Here is a 21,639-nt window from a genome sequence, read left to right on the forward strand (position 1 = left end):
ACAGTTAACTACAAAGTCAAAACTAAAAATGGACCAGGACAGAGTTGAACAACAATCAAAAAACATATGAACAACAAACCCCAAACCATACACCTTTAAGTCTGCGCTGGTAAAATGGAAGAAAAAGGAAAGCACCAAGAAAGCTTAGCTAGAGAGTATTCCCTTCAGGCACATCACTGTAAAGACTGGAGCTCAAAACATGCAACAAGTACATTTTCAGTCTTTAAGTACACACAAAAAGATTTCTTGAAATAAATTTAAGATGACAACTAATAGCCAACAGAGAGCTACCAGTAATTATTTAATTAAATCATGTTTTGAAATCTGTGTGGAGACAACTGAAGAAGTCTGCCTCCAATGTAAACATTTCCACATTGATTAAAAAAACCAACAGTATGCAGTAATTACAAAAGATATTCATTCTCCAAAATCCAAATGAGCTACTTGAAAAATACTTTTTTTTTTTAATAACTCTCTATGAATTAATGCTTCAGCATTCTCAAAGCGTGTTACATCACAAGGAACTTTTGCAATCAATTTCAATGTCAATTGTTGGCCATTATGAGGATCTGTAACATGAATAAGTCTCAGAGAAGCAGATTTCCCTAACTTTATATGACCTTTCCAAGGTGTATACGTAATATCACACAGCTTCTGTAGCATCTTCAAAAGAAAATAAATAAAAAATAAAAATAAATAAAAAGTAAACAAAGGGTAGCCTGAGGATAATGTACTGATGTTGCTATAAGCAAGAAGAAAAACCACCTCAAGTGCATCAAATTACTGTCTTGTAAGTATGTTATTTGTGGGTAGACGTAAGAATTTTAAACCACACTGCCACCATGGAAAGGATTCACACAAGGCAAGAACTTCACATTCAATCCAACAGAAATACTAAGCCTTTATTACCAAGAAAAAATATTCCACAGAGGAGGTCAATTTGCTTCCATGCATGCTGTCAGTCACACCCACCTCCTGAATGTGGAGAAGTGCTTCTGCTAGATTCATTAATTCCCCAAGACACCATTTGGCTTTGTTCTTGGCCACAGGTGCATGGGCATTTTGATTCAACTGAACTGCTCGCTAGAATTTTCTCACCAGCATTGAATGGGCCAAAATAATGTACCTGACTGGTGGACAAGCCAAATACTGCAAGTGAAGAATCACACACAGGACATAGTTACCACTAAAAGAAGTCAAATGACTTTCTTTACATTCACGTTGTAAATAATTTATAAGCAGGGAAATGAACTTGCTTGAGTCTATCTTCACTTGGACAGAGTGAAGAATGTTTGCTGAATCCTTGTATTGGTACGTGCAAGCACATGGTCACGAAGCCTGAAAGCCAGCAGAACTAGGCTGAATTCATGTTATCTATTGTTGTTTGGATTTTGAACAAAATTGATGGAATATGAGCCAGTTGATGAATCCTGTTTTATCTGGAAATTTTCTGTTGACAGGCCAAAGGGGCGGAGAACCAAATTCCCAAGATCTTTCAGTTTGCCTACAATGAAAAAGAAATACGTGAGTAGTAAGCAGAGGGAAAACTCCCACTGAATGATGCCCAGCTACACACTCCAGCTCCACTAATTTATCTACTAATTCAAGGGAAAAGCTGCGGAAATCTCTCCAGTTAGTTGAATATTTAGGCTCCCGTATGAACTAAAAAAATTCCAGTTGTGATGTAGCCAGTGTCAGCTCTGGAGCTGAAAGTAGATCGGTTCAGATTCTGACAGGTCTATCAGGCAGAACTGATGCAGTGGCTCAGACACCATCTGGTTCTGGCTAACTAGTAGTTCTTTACTTCCTCAGTCGCAAGTGCTCCTTACACAGGACTTCAGCAGCTCACACACAAGAATCAGTCTCTCCTTTACTTGGATGTAACTTTGATACCCTCCAACACTCTGTTTTTCAACATAATTTTTTCAGTTCCTGCCACTTTGGTGCAGTTACAGTTCTATAAACATCCAACGATATTAGAACTGCCCAGTTTCCTGGACTGCCAACAGAAACAGAGAAAGCTAAAGTTCCAACTCTGCTCGCTCATAATTATTACAGCTCTCTTTCTAGATTATGTATATTGATACAATGAACATTGAAAGAAATCCATCCATGCAAGTGTCTGCACCTTCTAATAGAGCAGTTCCATTTGAAGCATACAACTTTGTAAACCATTCTTAGCATGACAGATGACATCCTGCCATCAGGAACTCATGTTCAAAACTACAGTTCTCTGTAGCTAACTCATCCCTGCTAGGAATTCTAAGCAACCGTTATTTAACGAGCATTATTAAAGATACATAAGGTACAACAGTTAAAATCCAAAGGCTGCTATTAATATACACAGCACACAAGCTTTCTGACTCTAATAAACAATAGTTCCTATCACCAATAAAAGGAGAAGGACAACAAAAGGACATTCTTCAAAGAAATCATATCTAAATAGAGTTTGTAGAAGAAGTAAAATGCATAAAATTAAACAAGAGGCAAAATTTACACCTTCAGTGCTGGCTAAACACAAGCTAGCTGATCTCTTGGCACCACAAGGCAGAAGAACGGTTGCTTTTCCAAGAAAAATATCACGTTCCTCCTGGCTGTTCCTAATTTGTGTGTGTGCTTTCTTAAAGCCATCTGAGACAGAAGACATGCACGTGTTATTCTAGATGTCGTCTTTACCTTTACTTCTACTTCTAAACTAAGTATTAGGATACAACTGCAAAGTCATAAGAGCAGTTACCATTTAGTTTCTATGCTTCTGCTAGGTTCTTTTGCTTAAGGTGACACCCAGGACAAGTCGTCCCCAGAAGTGCAATCATTACTACTGCTATTAGCTAAGTTTCCTCACTGCAATGCAGCCAACAATCCGGACTGAGTTAGAGCTTTGCTGCTAAGCCATACTGAAGCAGTAACTTCACAGCAATGATGAAATACAGAAAAGTAAGGAGCGAAGTTCTATGCAAGCCCTTTGCAAAAAGACATGAACAGTATTTATGTTACACAGAGCAAAGTGTTAAACAGATCAAGTCATTTGCTTTGCACCGTGCTGCAACCCTGTGACTCAAAACAGAAACTGTATCAACGTCTGAACTTATTCAACAGATATGAGAGACAAGGGGCAGACTATCTGGCAACTGTTCAAGCCAGGTTAAACACTGTCCCAGTAATCCAAAATAGACGTTTCCAATCACATTTACAAAACTGAATTAGGGCAGGGAAGCTTCTCAAAGACATTCATAGAGAATACAAGAAAAAAATGATAGTCAAAAAATGCAAACGTTTTAGTCTGAGGAGCAGCTCAATCCTGTATAAGGAAACTAACAGTTAATGTTACTACAGTACTTCTAAATATTAGCCAGTGTAATTAAAGATCTTGCATCAAAATGCGCGTTCACAACTGAGTATCTTTCAGATATCTGTGCAATTATCTTAAAGCAAGATTGGTCTCTGAGAGGCAAAATAGAAATTCCGCACGAAAAAAAAGACAACCTTTGTCTCCAAAAGCAGCTAGTTAGTAGGATGGGTTTTTGCTTTTTGTTTTATTCATATTATTTTCCTGTTCGGATTAACAGATGAGGTGGCTGAGTGACCTGGCCAAGGTTACTGGGCAGCTCACTTAGGGTTAGCTTCCTTCTGCAGATTTATTTTTTTAAGCTACACTATTTAGTGTAAATTAACTACTAAGTCAAGTTCATAATTCCACGCTTCATTCTAAAAGCACTCTGATATAAAAGTACAAAGATGTTCACAGTGTCTCTACGATGGGGATGAATAGTTGCTATTGTGCTTTTAGACAAACAATCAGTCATTGCTTAGCTTCACTTTTTTGGGTGAGAAGTGTCTTTGTCTAGTAGTGGAAGAATCCTGGCATAGTCTGGCATTCCTACAGCCAGTTGTAAACAGTTTACAAGTTACTCGAGCACTGCAGCTGGCTCAGGAGCAGGAAGACAAGTTTGGCTGTTTCAAAAACACTGAAAGGCCTTTTCTAGTGGCAGTTAGTATGATGGCTCTCTTCCGGTCACAGTAGAGCATAAACACAGAATAACTGCCTTGGCATTCTTGCTTGTAGCTAGGCCAGTTCTCTGGGAGAAGCTAAAGGCTCTAAGATGTATTTAATACTTTATTCTTCATCTCACCAAGCTTTGACCATACATTAAACAATACAGTTATAGGTCACCATTCTGTTCTGCCACAGAAATCCACGTACAGCACTGCTTCTTGGTGCAGCCACATTAATTAAAATGTTAATCATAGAATCACTCACGTTGGAAAAGACCTTAAAGATCATCGAGTCCAACCACGACCTAACCATACTAACCTACCAACTCTCTGCTAAATCACGTCCCTGAGCACCACATCCAATAAATAATATTAATAAAGCAGAAGAAAGCCTTGCCTCTTCCAGGAACTCAAGCCCAAAGCACTGTTCCCACTGTTTGGAGTGCACTGTTTCTTCCTCCCCCGCTCTCCTTTCATCCCTAAATTAAGATCAGTAGTTAAGCCCAACCTTTCCCTTCCCCCAAAGAAAAACTCTTAAAAGAAAGACTGTGCTGGAAGGAGGCAAAAAGCATGTGGAGCTGTGACTCAGCTGCAAGGAGTTCTCGGCAGTCAAGCACTCGCCAGAGCAGGGTCACATTCTCCCGAAACAGCACGTGGGTACTTTCCACCTGGAACTTCATCATGCTGAAGTTATTGAGCAGAACGATATTGAGAGATTAACAGGAAAAATAACTGGGAAAAATCAATGTAAGTCTCAGAAATCTGTGATTCATTATTCACCTAAAAAAAAAGTAATGTTCTGTTAAAAAAGACAGATGCACAAAGACTTCTCATGATTCATTTTTCATGTAACAATCACAACTGGCTGCTGTTGAGTATTTCTGGCAATTCTTCTAATATAGTTGCTAGAGATTGTGTGTTGCTTGGAAGTTGAAAAGCCAGATACTGTTTATGCTAAGAATTTTTTTGGATTAAAAAATTTCTAAAGAGGTCTTATCTTTGTGTAACTTTCTGTATATCAACAGCATTTCTGAAGCAATTAGAAGAGATAGGACAAACCATCTTCCTACCCCTAAATGGTAAGCAAAGACTGGACAAAAAGTAACTGTATATCAGTTCTGGTTCAAACTACTTCAAGTGACCTCAAGTTCTCTGTACTCGCAGTACTGAGCTTCAGCTGCTTAGTTTCAAATATCCTTCAGTGTCAAAGAAGAAAATCATTCTTTAGGCATTAAGCCTCATAAGTATTTTCACTGATCTGAGGTAGCTGGAAAAAGCTCTTATTGATGGAAAGGCCCAGGCGAGATCCTCTAATTGGTCTTTGTGTTAATCACATTAATAAGTAAGTACATTTTACTGTTTTCCAGAATACACTCATTTTATAACTTAAGCTGAAAATCCCAAGTGTTTTTGATCAGATTTGATGAATTGTTTGTATAAGATGAGTTACACAGATTGGCATATGTTCCACCCCAATGTTTATATCCGATACGCTTAGCTTTCCTATGGCTATGTAAAAAATTGTGTTGTGATCACAGTCAGCAAGCTGCTAAACCTCACTGAAACAATTCCAAACTCCCACTCACTTCACACCCTCTCCCCGAGGGCCATGGTCCTTCATCACAATAATGAGGATCTAAACAAGACTAGCTTGTTGCACAATAGCTAAAGAGCTTTTGTTTTAAAATCAGAAGAAAAATAATCCAAATGGCTAGACATAGGCATGAGGGAGGTAGAGGATGCCCATGTTATGAAACATAAAGGAAAAGAACAATAGGATCACAGAATGGGTTTGGGTTAGAATGGACCTTTAGAGACCATCTAGTCCAACCCTCGTGCCATGGGCATGGGCAACCTGATCTCGTGGAGGATGTCCAAAACCCTGCCCAAGCTGACCTTGAACACTTCAGTGCCACAAGCATTTAAAAGCTACTGTGAAAGTGTGCTATAAGTTAAGCTTTCATTTATATGAAACTCAAATGGAGGTTAGGTGGCACTGGGCCAATTTTAGCATCGTGTGACAACATTAACCTGCTAATACTGAATGGAAAATATGAACATAATTTAAAGGCAAATGCCAGCTTTAAACGCGTTAAAACCTTTCAGAATACATAGCAGAAATGGGGCTGGTTTGGCAATAAACCACCATTTTTCTAATGACATCAACTTTGCTAATCACATGCAACTACCATTTGTATGTAAGAATTCATAGCAAGGTAGTCTGGAAAAGAAGATCCAGCCAAGAATGTGTACTCTGATTTATTCACATACCATCACTTAAGAAGTGGTTTCAATTTCTGTCAAACTATGTGGTAATGAGCTGTGGCACTGGAAAACAGGAAACAACACACTGGGGGAAGGAGGAAGATGCACTCTTTGTAAAGTTTATTTGTACACAGTTCTGGTTTTCATGGCAGCATTACTCAGCTGTGCTGGGTACACCAGTGCTTAGTGTGTTTCAACTAAACCGTAAAAGCCCAGAAAAAACACGTTTCTGGGCTGATATACTGACTAAAATAAGAATTCAAGGTAATATCCAAATTTCAAAAGGAACCAAGGCACAAGTGTGATGTTATTCTAAAAGACATTGTTAGTTATTACATAAATTCAGTGTAAGCGCACCTGCACCAGGCCTGACCTGGAACTATTTGGATGTGTCTGACTTGCTCTCCTGGGACCAAGAATTCTGGGGCACAACCCAGACAGCACAGCTGGCTCTCCTGTGAGAGAGATGGGGAACAAACCTTCCTATGCCTGGCACTGGTTGCAGATTACTGTTAAGCGACTGTTAATTCTGACGCAGTACTCAGTGGGTAGATAGCACTAAAAAAGTTCTTGAAAAACATGAGTTGAAGCAGCTTAAAACAAACACTTTGTACAATAAAAAGAATCCAAATAAATGTTTTAAACACCACGCTTATTCAAGTTTGTCTTACATTCCTTCTGGAACTCCCAATTCTTCCCTGCTCCACCCTTCAGCTGGAAGGGTTTCTCTTCCCAGGCCTGCACCATTAGATGCATGACATTGCTGCTTCTGTTATGGACAAGATATTGGGCATAACACTTAAATAAAATGAGTAATTATTGCCCGTATTTGAAACTTAACTTCAAATTTCTATGAAGAGACTGTATGATAGAAAAATTCCTTACTTTCTGTTACACTGGTGGTAACAAGTAATGCTATGAATAAATGCCCAAATGATACCAGGCAACTTTAACAATATATAAGATAATTTACATGAATCCTGTCGCACTGAGGTTATGGATGAAAACAGGGTTACATGCTGACTCTTAGAGTGGCTGTTTACAAAAGTAAATGTCAGTGCATCCCCTTGCACATATATAATATCACTGAGAAGGGATTCCCTTCTTTAGCATCCCAATATACATCACCTGATCTAGTTCTCAGAAGACTAGGCCAGTTCTTAAATCTTACCTGCCACTGGATTACATCTAGTCTGAAATCTAGACGAAAGTTAACAATACAGAATTAAGCTGCTAATGACAGTTTATAAAGCTGGATTTATTGTTTCGGTACTTTTTGTGATTAGTGAGGCTCTTTAGACATTGTTATCAATAGTAAAAAGGGAGAATTCAAAAGAGCTCAGGAACTGTTTTCATTTTAGTTTGTGTTGAAAACTATCGCGTCCTACAAAGAGGCATGATCCTTCTGGAGATTTTCTGCATTTGTCAGTTATTTATAGCTTGTTCTAAGCACAATGCTGGAAACAATCTGATGATGTAGAGCAGCTCTAGAAAGCCTTACAGCAATTGTTTAAATTCAGTAGATCGAGACACATACAAAACAAGAGCACATCAGACTCCCTGCACAGTGAGAAGCAAAACTTGAAGAACAATGTCAACTACAGTAGAAGCTCTTCAAAGAGTCTCTTCTTCCCAAATATTTTAGGAATTAGTGTTATTGTATGCAAAATAGACTGAGTTTGTTTAACCTGATTCTCCACAGAATAACAAAACACCATCCTATACTCTCAAAACCTATCCATCTTAGAAAAACCATTTCATCTACTACTTGTCACACTCAGAATGAGTAAATAGCTAACTGCTGACAGCTAGTCACGTACAGTCAACTTTCTCTTTTTATCTTATACTGACATTTCTCCTTGCTCTTTTGTGTGCAATTTCTAGACAACACAGATGAAAAGATTATGTGAAAACAAATAAAAACCCACCAACACCTCGTTTTAAAACCAGAATATCAGGATATCTGTTATCTGAACCTGTAAGAACTACAAAATCCTTCTGATTAGGAGGCAGCAAACAACATTGGTAATAGCCTTTGTGGGTCACCCCACAACTATTAGTTTATCCATAACACTGTGAGTTGTGCAAGGAAGTGTTTTACACAAATTATTATTACACAGGAAAACCTAACTTCCTTGGGCAGTCTTATTTAAGTAATTATCCTTTTGAAAGATGTCAATCCTGTTAAGTTATTATCCAAACAAAGCCATACAATACAATCATGGGGGCGCATACATTCAAACAGTTATACCAATTACATTCTCTTTAAAAAATAATAATGGTCAACAGTATCTTTTGGTATATACTGACATTTATAAATTACAAGAAAAGTTAAGAAATCAAATTTCTTTCCTAGCAAGGCCAGAGGCCTGCTTGTAACACTAGGTAGGCTTTAATCCAGCCTCACACACACAGCAATGAAATACCATATAAACCAGGATAAACATGAAGACTTGGAGGTCTATAGGTAAATACTACAAAAGGAACCAAATTTATTTCTTCAGTCGCAAGATCAAACATGCTCAGTTATAACAGCTGGTTGAATTCTTTTATGTATGGTTTAGTGAAAACTGTTTTAACCCATTCATGGGAACGTCTCCCTTGAAAGTTTGCTTGCACAGAGTATGGACAGAGCCCATTTCAAACCATTTCCCTCTGCTTTTATATGTATTGTTATAAAATATCTTGAGTATTACAGCCTATAAATTTAACTAATAACTTTTTCTGTAGGGGAAAATTATTTGGCTAAAACTTTTCATAGGCAAAACTAAGCAATGGAGAACTAGGAAGAAATCATGAGCTTTGTTTAACACGATTATATCCTTTATTTTTCTAGCAGACCACAATGATTATTAAGCAAGTTATATAAGCATACTACTTACCTAACATTTCTTTCTTTAATTTTTCATTCCGCTCTTCAATTTGTCTAGGTAATCGCTGCAGAAAAGAAGACAGAATTGGAATCAGATCCATGCTTTCAGTAATACTGTAGGTTAAGCATATCTAACTTTCATATACATACCCAAGATACATGGTTTATGGCTTTAAAAAAATGCTCATGTCAAACCAACTCTTTTATCCTACTATGGAAACCTGTAATTCATTCTATGACATCAATTCATAGAAATACAGCAAGTTGTAACTTGTAAGTGCAGGTTTCACACAGGCACACATTTTTACATCTGAACAAGGAATCTGATCTGCTTGTCTAGTATTTTAACTGAAGAGTTCAGGGAATTTAAGAGACCTAGAATTAAAGTACATTTTTGCCCTATCTCCTCTACCACAGACATTAAATATGGTTAAGAGAGACTAGAGAAATTAAGGAAGCACTGCATTTGACTTCTGAACATGAGTACAGTGGGGAAAAACATCTGTAAAGTCAGTTTGAATTGGCAGACAGCTTCAGGGAAATGCATGCTGAAAACATGAAGACCTTTTAGACAAAAATATTTTATCAGAAGATCACTGAATTAGCTGTATATGAACTTCAGGATATAGTTTAATGAGCAACACCTCATTATGCACTGTTGTCATATCTCTAATGAGGACCCCAATCCGACGATTCATCATGGAGAGAACTTCCAACAAGAACTTCATCCTGAGCAAGGTGTCAGTCCAAGGAACAGTCTGTTCGTGTTTTTCTCCTCCTCAGAAATGGCACTAGTGTTAAATCTGTGCACCATCACAGGTAAAAACCTTATCACATCTCTAACAAGCATTACATAACTGCATAGTCTACGTATTCCTAGTGATCCGAGATTCCCATTTACACTTAAAACAGCTGTGGCTCATCTTCCATCTCAAACAGCAGTGCTGTTTTGCTAACTGACTGTAATGACCATTTTAAACTACAGTTTCCTATTCACTACATTTACTATTGCATCAGTCAAAAACAGCTTAGATCACTTTGAAAGTAATGCCTCCTATTTATTTCCATGGAAACCACAACAGATCCAATCCAGCACAATAACACTATTTGAGAGAGCAAATTCTCAGCTACAAAACATTATTTTTCAACACAGTCACCACCAGTAATGAACAAGAACCTGCATGCTATGCTCATAAAAAGTCTGTGCCAGAAGAGGTGACCCACTGTTGAAATGCACCACCCGTCACCTCACTGTGCTTACATTCACTGTTTGGTCTCTATCAGCATTCACCAAGTGTCAGTGAATGTCACTCAGTTTAGCATTTTCTCCGCATGGAGAAATCCATTTCACCTTCATACACACTTCCATGTCAGATGCCATTGTGTCAGAATGCCCCTCTGCTGCCACCTGTCACATGGCAACAAAATGGAATGGAATATTGGTGACAAGGTTCAACCTTTGCTTCTATACCACCAACATCCACCTCTGACATCACAGGGCAACTAATAAAATAGGAAACATCACTTTTGAGCAGCCTTTGTATATTAAAAAAATATATATAAAGCAACTGTCATTCACACTATATCTTTTTCATATTTTCAGAAGTTACTATTTCAAACTTATTTACTACACTTATTACTATACAACTCTGGCAGCTCAGGATCCAATTATATAGTCATGGCAAATAAGACAGATCTGCTGAAATGGAGCTATCAGTAAGTTAATTACAGTTGTAAACTATGGTAACAGGTGTGGAATTCACTCCTTATGTACTTCCCTTGTGATAATTGGCTTTGAACATAGTTAAGGAATTCAATTTCCTAATTTGGTTCCTTCCTGCATTTTATAGCTCCAGTCATCATGGATGGGTTTGTCACTCCGATAACACTGTTACAGTGAAATAAGATATTCAAAAAAAAATCTGCCTGACTATTCCTCCTGTTCAAAACAGTATTGACTGGTGAACACAGGCACTTTCAACACTGATGGGGAAGAGAGGTGTTATACCCCATAAAAACTGAAAAATCAATATGAAAGAGTACAATGCATGTACACAGAGGTGGCTAAGCCTGAAATGAGCTTAGGCCCAATATCACCACCAGTGAATCAGACCCAATTAGTGCAGTCAGACACCATCCGACTCCTGCTGACCCAGAGGGGCTTATTAACTTGGGTCTGGACCCAAGCTGCCTACATGAAAATGTGTGGATATCCCCAGGCTGTAAATTCAGTTTGCACTGTGGCTGTGACATTCTCTCTTTCTTTTTTCTATCTTAATAAATAGTTTTATTTCAACCCACGAGTTCTACTTTGTTGGTTTTTTTTTTCTGTTCTCTCCCCCATCCCACTGGGAATTGGGGGAATTTGGAAATTTGTGGCGCTCAACTACCTGCCAGGTTAAACCACAGCACATCTGCTGTATCTTGGAAGAGTTTGGCTTATGCAGAACCTGTCTCTCATGTGGACATTAGCCTTTAGCATAAAATGAAGACGTAAATACTTGATCAGAAATACATGTTCCGTGCTTTGTCTGCCTGAATAGTACTATTCCAAAGACTCAGCATTTGTCACTCCAGAAAAGTACATCTAAGGTTACTTATCTATAGAATAGTATCCATAAGCATGGCTATTCATCTTGTTCTGTGATACTTATCTCAAAGTACAGCTTCTTTTGGTAAATAAGTTTATCTGGTCTGCCACTCCCTCAGAAACTGCGCTGAAGCTAAAATTCACTCAACGTTGCTATACACCTTCTAAAAACAAAACCTAATGATTGATACCACATAATTAAACACTCTGCGAAAGCATCAATAGGGATTATTTGACCACAAAACACTGTAATTTCAAACTGTTTCATTTGGCATAAATGATGCCAAAGGCAACCAAAGTCTGCAACAGTGGGCTTTAAACCATGAGTATTTCTAACATATAAGCTGTACTGAAATTTTAAAGCAGCTAACAAATCAGGAACCTAAGCAAAGAATTACTGTGCATTTAACTTCTTTTAAACCACCATTTAACAAGATTATTATATTCCCTAAAGCAGTATGTGAAATATTTCTTATACGTAGGAAGGAGAAAGATTGGCTCTAACAGTGAATAAAGCTAATTTGCAGATTCTCTTGATGCATCATTTTCACTACCAGCGGAGGCACAGAAGTGCTGAACTGGTTCTGCAAAGAGCAGGGCACTTTACATCACAATAAAGCAGAACCTCTTAGTCCCTACATATTACAAATCTGCTAATTACATACAGCATTATATCTGGAATTACATTTTTTATTACAAAATTTAGTGATCTATTGCAATTATTTTAAAAAGCATAAAATTAGCCATGTCAGTATTTCATTAACAAATTTTCCAAGGGGGGGGGGGCGGGCTTTAAAGTCTCAATTTCAAAATACTGCTTTTATCTGTAACTTGACCAAGAACAGGACCAACTGGAAAGCAAAATGCTGTAAATCCCACCGCAGTACAAACGGAGGGCATTTCATACAAAGTATCCTGCACCATATTTGACCTAAGTCTGCCTGCTACAATGAGGTCAAGGAGCAGAATGTACACCTAACAGTCAAACTGTGCTTTCCAGGTACAAAAATTATGAGTAAATGACCAATCATTCTAAAACACTCCTGAAAGATGACCAGGAAGAACAGCAGCACTGTTCCTGATTCTCTCCTGGAACAAATCTCCACCAGATACGGAAAGAAAATTGTGGTTTTGAAAGAGGCAGAAAGGACAGCATCTAAACTTTTAGGGGGTTCAGATCAGCTAAAACGTACGTTTCAAGCTCCTTGTATTTTGTACCAATGACTGACAGTGTTCTCACATCTTCATCTATGGAGTCCTTACTGGTGCTTCGTAACAATCTGTCAGATCTGCACAGTTGTTCTTTGTGCTAAAACACGCTAGCACTGTTTTACCAAGTAACCAACTAGATTACATTAGGCCTCTTTCTTGGATCGAGGCTAATGCTAAAAGACTACAAGCTAGAGAAACTAAATCCCATCGTTTCCTTTAGAAACGTCAGCAGATTCCTTGGCTGAATTCCTGGATCAAATAAGCCATAGTCTCAGCTAGGAGACTATAAACACGGCCAACACAAATACTCTTTTCTCGACTATGATGGATGCATCACGTTCACTGCCCCTGCAGTAACGATGTTTGACAAGCCTGCCATTTATTAAGCCATTGCCAAGAGCTAGGTGATAAAACGCTCTCCTGCTCTCAGATGCACGCAACAAGCATCAGGGGGTTGTTTCACACTACAGTCAACTGACCTTGTCACTGGGTGCTGCCAGAAGTGACCGGCCCAGTTCCTGCACTGCCTTGACCACATCTTTCCTTCTCACCAGTAACTGCAGTAGGACTCCTCTGAGTGCAAAGAGCAAGACAGTATAAAACTACTCCTTCAGGGCTTTTTGGTTGCTGGCTTTTTTTTTTTTTGCTCACTTATAGATGTTTTTCCTTCTGGCCAAGTTAGTTGTCTGCCAGAGTCACATGTATATATGCATATATATATCACCAGCCATCTCCACAGGGTCAGTCATGGACTCGTACCAGTGTAAGCATGAGGAAAGCAACTGGACAGCTTTCAAAGCAGCAGGCAGTTCAACACTTCAGCTGCTTTGTGAAACCTTACCCTTACCACTAATGGGAGTTACACAGTTAAGCAGAGTACTTTTCTGCCATCAGTGCAATTGATCTAGTCCCAAAGGAAGTAATTTCAGGCAAGGCTTCTTGTCTAATATGCTATTAAAGCACTTCCTAATGTGTCATTACAACAGCATGGTATGGGGGAGGGGAATTTAAAAAATCACTACTAATACCTTATTTTCACAAATAGAGAATTAAAATAATTAAACCCAAACCTTGAAAACATATTTCTGCACCAATGTATATTAAGTGGCTTTTACAGAAAATTTCTGGGAGTAAACTTTTTTCCTTTATGGGGCAGAGTAGGTTGCAGTTTCAATGATACGAAGCTGAACACAGAACACTGATACCTTTTGAAAATTTAACAAGCTATTAAAAGAAGTCAAGTATGTCATATAGATTCAAGTGCCCAACTAAGCATTATATTTAAAAACTGCATCCATTTATCCTAAAATGGAATTAAGTTGCTGTTTTCCCTATGGAAGGTAGTCAGCTCTTTCCAGGCACTCTGGTGCTCAAAGCCATTCACACACCATGACATGAAGCTCCCGCTCTGGCATAGCTGCTGGTCACTTTCTATTTGATAGCAGCTACCCTTCATTTGCATGCATTCTTTCAAAGCCACAGACTGTCTCTCTATCTACCACATTTTTCCTTTCAACAGCCCCTTCATAACCTCTTTCAGAAATAGGAATGGCAAGCAGCCTATAAGAGGAGCTTTCTGCACAAAAATAGCCCTTCCTGCTACACCAACCCTTGTGAAAAGACTCTTTGAAATTGTCTGACTGACAGGTAGTTTCCATGCTAAGCATTAACATATTAAACATCACTAGAAAAAACACTTTCTGCTTGTATTTGAGTTACTTAAGACCTCAAATGAACTGGCTGTAGCAATCACTTTATATCCTCACTGAGTAGAGGTTATTTACATGATAGATTGGGCTTCCTGAAGTGTTAGGAGTTTACCTTTGTTCAGCAGAGCTGCCACATCCTGAAGTCCAAGCACACCTTAAAGAACTTAATTTTTTTTTTTATTATTCGAGTGATATGACAAAATTTCTTCAAGGAACCTTTAATCCTTAAGTATTTATAATGCTCAGTGAAAGCAGACATGGGAACACAGTGCTAAGCTGAAGAGCTCACATTATTTGGAAACAATGAAAGTAATTTAATTAGAAAAGAGTGCCATTTGCAACTACAAGATGCCTTTTTTTATGTGAAAGGCGAAGTTTTAAAAATTTAATAGCAGACTTAATCATTATCAGTAAAATATCTTAAAATAGCCAATACACAGCAAGGCATAGCCAAAAAACCCCCAACAAACACCAAAGCCAGAATGCAGCAAAATCAAGAAGCAAAAGTATCAGCATTTAAGTAGACCTGCAGATAATTCAAACAGCTACTGACCTCTATCTGCTGTTCACTTAAATAATCAAGTAATCAAAAAAGTATATATTTCCATGCCAAGAAAGCATTTAACTGCCAACTCATCAATTACCAGAATAATTATACTGAAAGAAAAACAGATTCCCACTAATTTATTAACTAGCAAAAACTCTATTATTGAATATTTGTATTCTGACTTCTATTCTTAAGGTTTTGGTTTTGTTGTGTTTTGTTTGTTTGTTTGTTTGTTTTTACAATAAGAGCAGAGAAGCACTGCACAGGCTGCCCAGAAGTGGTAAGTGCCCCACTCCTGCAGACACTCAAGGTCAGGCTGGAGGGGCTCTGAACGTCCCTGTTCATTGCAGAAGAGTTAGACCAGATGGCCTTTAGTGGTTCTTTCCAGTTCAAATGATTCTATGATTTCCAAATTGCAGATCCATATTGAAATGTTGGCTACTAAAATGTTGCAGTGATTCACTACAATAGTCAGTGCTGTCCTGTTTGTGGCCTTTCCTAGCACATGTATAAATACAGTTATTCAAAGTTTGTTATGTGTATTGTAATGTTACTTAGAAGAGTATTTTTGAAACGTTACTGCATTCAGTTACAAGATATCCCTCAGGGAGAATCAAACTAGAAGAAAAGTGAGAACTGTAATATATTCAGTGACAAACTGTGCAAGGAAGAACTTCTTCACTGTCAGAGTGATGGAGCAGTGGAACAAGCTGCCCAGAGAGGTTGTGGAGTCTCCTTCTCTGGAGATATTCAAGACCCACCTGGATGCATTCCAGCGTGACCTGCTGTAGGGAACTTGCTTTAGCAGGATTGGATTCAGTGATCACTAGATCCCTTCCAACTCCTACAACTGTGTGATTTTTGTGTGTGCATTGTGTAGGGCGTGGGGTATGCTATCCAACAGGCACAAATACAGTTTGCAGCTCAAAACACACATCTACCTTCACTCATTTTACAAACATTAAAAAAAATAACTATGCTTTATGGACCTGAGTCCTGTTATGGAAGTTGTAGCATTTCATGTCATCTACCCTATGTAAAACTGGATGAGAAGAACAGTACATTTTAGACTCAAAGGTATTGCTAGCGCACGTGAAGCAGCTTGCATTGAGAGCACTGAATATTTAGACTAGGAAAGGAAAGACTTCATTTTGAAGTTGAGCCAAAGTACACTAAAAAGGCTTACCATACAAGCTTCTCTGGCTTGATGAACTGATGGGTCTTTTTCTAGGATTGCTTTATAATCTTCCAGAGCTTCATCTAGTTTTTCTGTTTTTTCATGTAGTTCTGCTCTTCTCAGCAAAGCTCTAATATAGTTAGGATCTAATTCCACTGCTAGAAAACAAAAATAAAGCACAGCATTTTATTTGAAACATTTCTACAGCTCCAACAATGAATTCTTAAGTGTGTATTACTTTTTTAATATTAATAGTTATTTTTATGCTGCAGCTTAGAATGAAGCAGTCACAGTTTAAGAGCTAAATCATAATTTAGAAAAGCACTCTTCACCCTTGTCTGTAAACAGTCTAATGGAAATGACCATTTTTCATCTAACGTCTATGATCATCACTACACAGAAACGATTTCTAATGCACAGAGATGATGTGATGCCTCAAAAACTTGAGGAGTCCCTAAGGTATTTTTCAGGTTTGAATACATAATAAATAAATATTATTGGATTATATTTAAGGTTAAATATACCAAAAGATACACACAGCAGGGAAATCAAGCATTTCCTTGTTTGTCTCAGTATAAGTTGAGACAAACTCCAGAACAACTATTAGTATTCTTCTGAACATCTTTAATATCAAACAGTCAAAATTGGGTTGTGAATCCACAAAAGGTTATACAAGATCTACACATTTGCACAGAGGCCTATGGACTGAATTTAAGCTTTTCTTCTTCTTGTTCACTTGGCACACATTAACAGGTCAACTGGTACAGTTAGGACTAACTCCTAAACGTACAATTCACAGGCTCCTGTTAATTTCTCAAGAATTTATTTACCCATTTTTCATCATAGGAAAAGCAAGTACAAAATCCCGCCTAATTTTTTTAATTGCTAACTCATTAAAATTGTTTCCAGGATAACTAAAACTCAGACTAGGCAAGTATTCCAGAGCTTATTTCTTCTGGAAGGACAAAGACAATACTACAGTCAACAAGTTGCAGGCTAGAGCGAATTGCTCTGCTGCTGTAGGTGTTGCATTGCAGCCTGTAAGCCAAGTCCCCGCGGAGCATCAAGCGATGGTTGGTTTAAGTCTCACTGCAGCAAAACATACCAGTTCTTTATAAGCCACCACAAAATTATCAGAAATGTTTTTGAAAATGCACCGCTGTCAAAACGCAAAACCCCAGCGTAAGAGAGGTCACCTACAATTTGTTACCTTCAAGGTTACTTTTAAAACATACAAACTTCTATTTACTGTACAAGCAGTACTGGCACTCAGCCACTGGATTAGTTTTCTGATTGGTAATTTGGACGTTTTCCCCCAGCTATCATGGGGAGTTTAACAAATATTCGAGCATGGGTGAGTGGGTGGAAGCAATAAAGCAACAGAGAGCTGAAATGATTTCACTAGAAGTTGCAGAGATAAAACTATGCAGGACAAAAATGGGAAAGCATAAGCCCTTGTGACAAAGCAAAAGCCATGCATAAAAGGGAACTGATAATGCTTTTAATTCTGTGAGGCCCCACAGTTCTTTGGAGCCTGAGATTAAACCAAGATTTGAGCAGGTGGAAGTGGGTTTATAAAAGTAAGTATAACAGCTTCCACAATAAAAATGCTTTCTTATTGAAAAAAAAAAAAGTACAAACAACAGTCTTGTTGGCACAAAAGAATATAAAGTAAATTATTACAGATACTAAGTTTCATTCACATTTCACAAAATAAGTAATTCTAGATTGAGATGTTTTCCACTACAGTTTTTCTATAAATTATTTAAAGACTGTTATGCCTAAAGTGATAACACTTGCTTGTAAAGCATGAATTGGTGTCATTTACTCATCAAAAATCCAGCATAAGAGCAAAACACAGGAAAGACAAAGTCATACCTTTGCTGCAGTCATTTAGGGCTGCTTCTGTCTTGTCCTAGAGCACAGAACAGTTTTGTTATAGTTAAACTGTATTTCTTGGGAAACAGATTACTTACAATTGCAAGCAAAAAGGGTTGTCTGGCATTCCAAGGAACTGGGATGTTCATGTAATCAAGGCTTTTCATACCATTGCTTCTGATTTAAAGCTCTTTACCAGTGATTAGCTTCCTCTCTGCAAAGGCTGCCAGCCTTCAAATTGCACGGCCGCCCCACTAATCAGTCTGCACAGAGCAGCCAGCAGCAAGCTACAGTCAAAAGGCTGAGTCACATCTGCAGGCCTTAGCTTAACTGAGCTACAGCTTTTGTACGTATGTCAATTAAGTAAGGGGTTGGAACTGACTGTTCCCAGGACTCCCAGATAAATTCTTGTCTGTACAAGCTAAGACATTTGGAAAGCAGATTTTCCTTTAGTACTCATATAACTTCCTCTACCAGGGAAAATGCTCGTGTCTTCCAGAAGTGGTAGGGACAAGATTTTAGTGTGCCCAGACAACCACAGTTAGAGGAGGAGAATCAAGCAATCTGCTTATAATGGAGAAAAAGAAAAAAAGGAAGAAGACTGAGACAAGGAACCTACTTTCATCTAAGCTAAAAGGGCTTCAAGAAAACAAAAAGGCTGTTCATTGCTATTTTCAGAGTAAAGTATTGGTGTGGGAGGTTCCACTGATCTGGACAGGTGAGGTTTTTAGTCTGTGCATAGTTCTTTTATCATCTTGTGATCATTTGGAAATTATTAGATTAGTTTTCTAGTTAACATCTGGATTATGACGACGTTTTTCAGTTTACTGCTTTTGAATTTGAAAGGTTCCAGCACCTGCTACTACTCAATTCCATTTTTAACTTGTCTGGTCAAACAATTTTGTATCCCAAAAGCAAGTTAGATAATTCTGTCTGAGCAATGATTTATTTATACTTAAATATGGCTGCAAGTACGTTCCCAAACAGAGCTCCATCTGCCTCAATATTAGAAGAGAACTGCAAGAAAGTTAACTTTGCAAGAGGACAAAAAGATTATAGGAGTTACTATTCTACTTTTCCAGAACCATTTAATCTTAAAACAAAAGTAGGGAGTAATTTCTCTTGAATTTTCACTTCCATCCACTTATTTAGAAAGAAGAGGTAATTTAGCACCATGTTTATAGCCTGAAGGGACATACTTCTTTAAGTACAATAATAAGCATTATAGAAAAGCCACACAAATATCTCAGACAACTAAATTTAGACTCGGAACACTCCTGTGAGCCAGAAAAGTGTTACCAAATACTTGCTGATAGGTCCTTCTAGCTCCCTTTGCTGTCAAATAGTAGCAAGTCCACAGACTGCATTAACTCAAACTGGCATAATGGTTCTCCTCCCATTCTTCCAGTTGTATGGCAGTCCAACAGCTTGTTTATAAAGATGAAATCTTCACTTACATGAAGAACCTCTAACTGTTATTCTTTAAAATCAATTATCAGCTTACAAAGTAAATTGTTTAGTTTCTCTTCAGACAGAGTGGGTCCTAGGGCTTCTATTCTGCCTACAGTGAATACGGATTCTGGGAACAAGTGGGCACCTGTCCCTGGGTAAGGAATAGAAAAGATATGAAGAAAGCTGCAGCCATTCTCTTCAGACACTGTGCTGCTGTGTAGATCTATGCTATAATACAGCAACTATGAAGGAAGCACACACACTGAATTAGTAGTTAGAAGTCCTGCTTATGCCTTAAAGCATCTGAACAAATTATTTTACAAGACTACCCCGGTTTTTAGAAAAAACACTAGCCACACTTCTGAACAATCTAACACATGGTCTGTATATGCTAAACTTGCTTAAAGACATCTGTTCCACATGAACTTTGAATTTGTTTAAAGGAGAATAAAAACCAATCAGTGTTTAAAATATAATGTCAAGAGAAACTCTGAACAGTTCCAACTGCAGCTTTCAGTTTTGAATTAACCCTCAGTAAAACCAAACATACTAGCATTCCTGCTGGGAGCTTGAGAGAACACACAAGCAGCAAAGCCTGCAAATGCAGCAATTCCTTTCCCTTGTTACAGATCCTTAATGACTTCATAATTTCACGTGGCATACAATCAATACTTATCATTTCATAAAATAAAAAGGATATTCACCTGTTTCATTTTTGCAGCAGCTCTGTTTGAAAACAAAACAGCCCTATCTTTTTGGAAGCAGGCTGGACAAATTTGCAGAGCCTTTGTGTAAGAGTCTTCTGCCTCTCCGTACTCTGTAGATGTAATAGGAAAAAAAAATAACAAGAAAGCAACAGATCATTTATTTCAAATGCCAGTATGGTCAATGAATCACATGACTATGATTTCTTTGGAAACATTTCTCAATATATGATACAACATTAAACCAGTGGTCAGAAGCAGTAGCTGCTCTATGACAAAGTACACGACTGACTACCATCCACATAAATGACAATCAATTAATTTAAAATCAGCAGCCTCATAGGAGCAGAAAAATAGACTTGTGCTTAGCATAACAAGTACAGCATGCTGTGCATGCAGGTCTCACCCCTGAAGCTGTCTTGTCCTATTTGTTGAGAGGGTACCATCAGCCTCAGAGGTTGAATCTTTCCAGAATTGTATTCTTACCCTGAAAGGCATGTATCCTTACCTGCTGGACATGGTATTCTGCTAGTAACTGCTCTCAGCTGCTTGGGAGGTAACTGCCCCAACCCCCTCAATGACTGCCTTACAGGTCCGTCACCATAAACCACTGACATCCAATGGTCATCCATCATCAAATCTGGTCTAAAGCAAAGACCAGTGATTAAGCATATTATTTTCTTTCTTTCCAATAACGGTAGAAATTAGTAATGGAAAGGTCTTATACTGACTGTGAGCAATGGCCTATTAGCTGATAAATGCATTCTCCTCAAAGCAGAGCAATCATTTCTCTCCACGTTAACCAGCATCAACCAGGTGCTTAAAAGTTTATATCTGATCAGTAAGCAATTTGACAGCCATCAGCAGCACAAGCACACTGAACAGATCCAACAAAGAATTTGTCAAGAGACAGCTACAGATAAGATCTCAAAAGAAAGCTGAGCCAATATTCCAGGCTTGCTACTTTTATGGTTCCACCAGCCCCCTTCTGCCTGCTCTGGCTCTTGCCTGAATTGGTAAACTATTACTGAGCAGTCTTGCTCTCTCAACACACAATAAGAGACCTCCAACAGGAAGACCACTATCTGATCATACGAGTAGACCCTTGGAAATGGAGGTTACCTGTTTGTGTCACTGCTGACTGAGAGAACCATTAATCTCCATTTCCTGGTTTCTTTGTGAAACCTCTAATCTTCAGAATGAAAGGTGGGTGTCAAAAATCATTTTCCCCTTCATA

The 21,639-nt window shown here is 38.2% G+C and overlaps 1 protein-coding gene across 1 annotated transcript in view; it reads right to left on the reverse strand.

Annotated features, from left to right (window-relative positions):
* Positions 1–288: 288 nt before the first annotated feature.
* The window catches only part of TTC1 (tetratricopeptide repeat domain 1), a 33,934-nt gene continuing 12,583 nt past the window's right edge, over positions 289–21,639 (reverse strand). Inside the window, exons 3-7 of the mRNA XM_003210282.4 lie at positions 20,403–20,515; positions 18,247–18,283; positions 16,378–16,526; positions 9,144–9,198; positions 289–1,504 (exon numbers count right to left, since the gene is read on the reverse strand). Of these exons, the coding sequence (XP_003210330.1) occupies positions 1,371–1,504; positions 9,144–9,198; positions 16,378–16,526; positions 18,247–18,283; positions 20,403–20,515 (488 nt within the window). The 3' untranslated portion in view covers positions 289–1,370. The remainder of the gene's footprint in view (positions 1,505–9,143; positions 9,199–16,377; positions 16,527–18,246; positions 18,284–20,402; positions 20,516–21,639) is intronic.

Source organism: Meleagris gallopavo, chromosome 15, assembly GCF_000146605.3.
Source record: "Meleagris gallopavo isolate NT-WF06-2002-E0010 breed Aviagen turkey brand Nicholas breeding stock chromosome 15, Turkey_5.1, whole genome shotgun sequence".
NCBI lineage: Eukaryota > Metazoa > Chordata > Aves > Galliformes > Phasianidae > Meleagris > Meleagris gallopavo.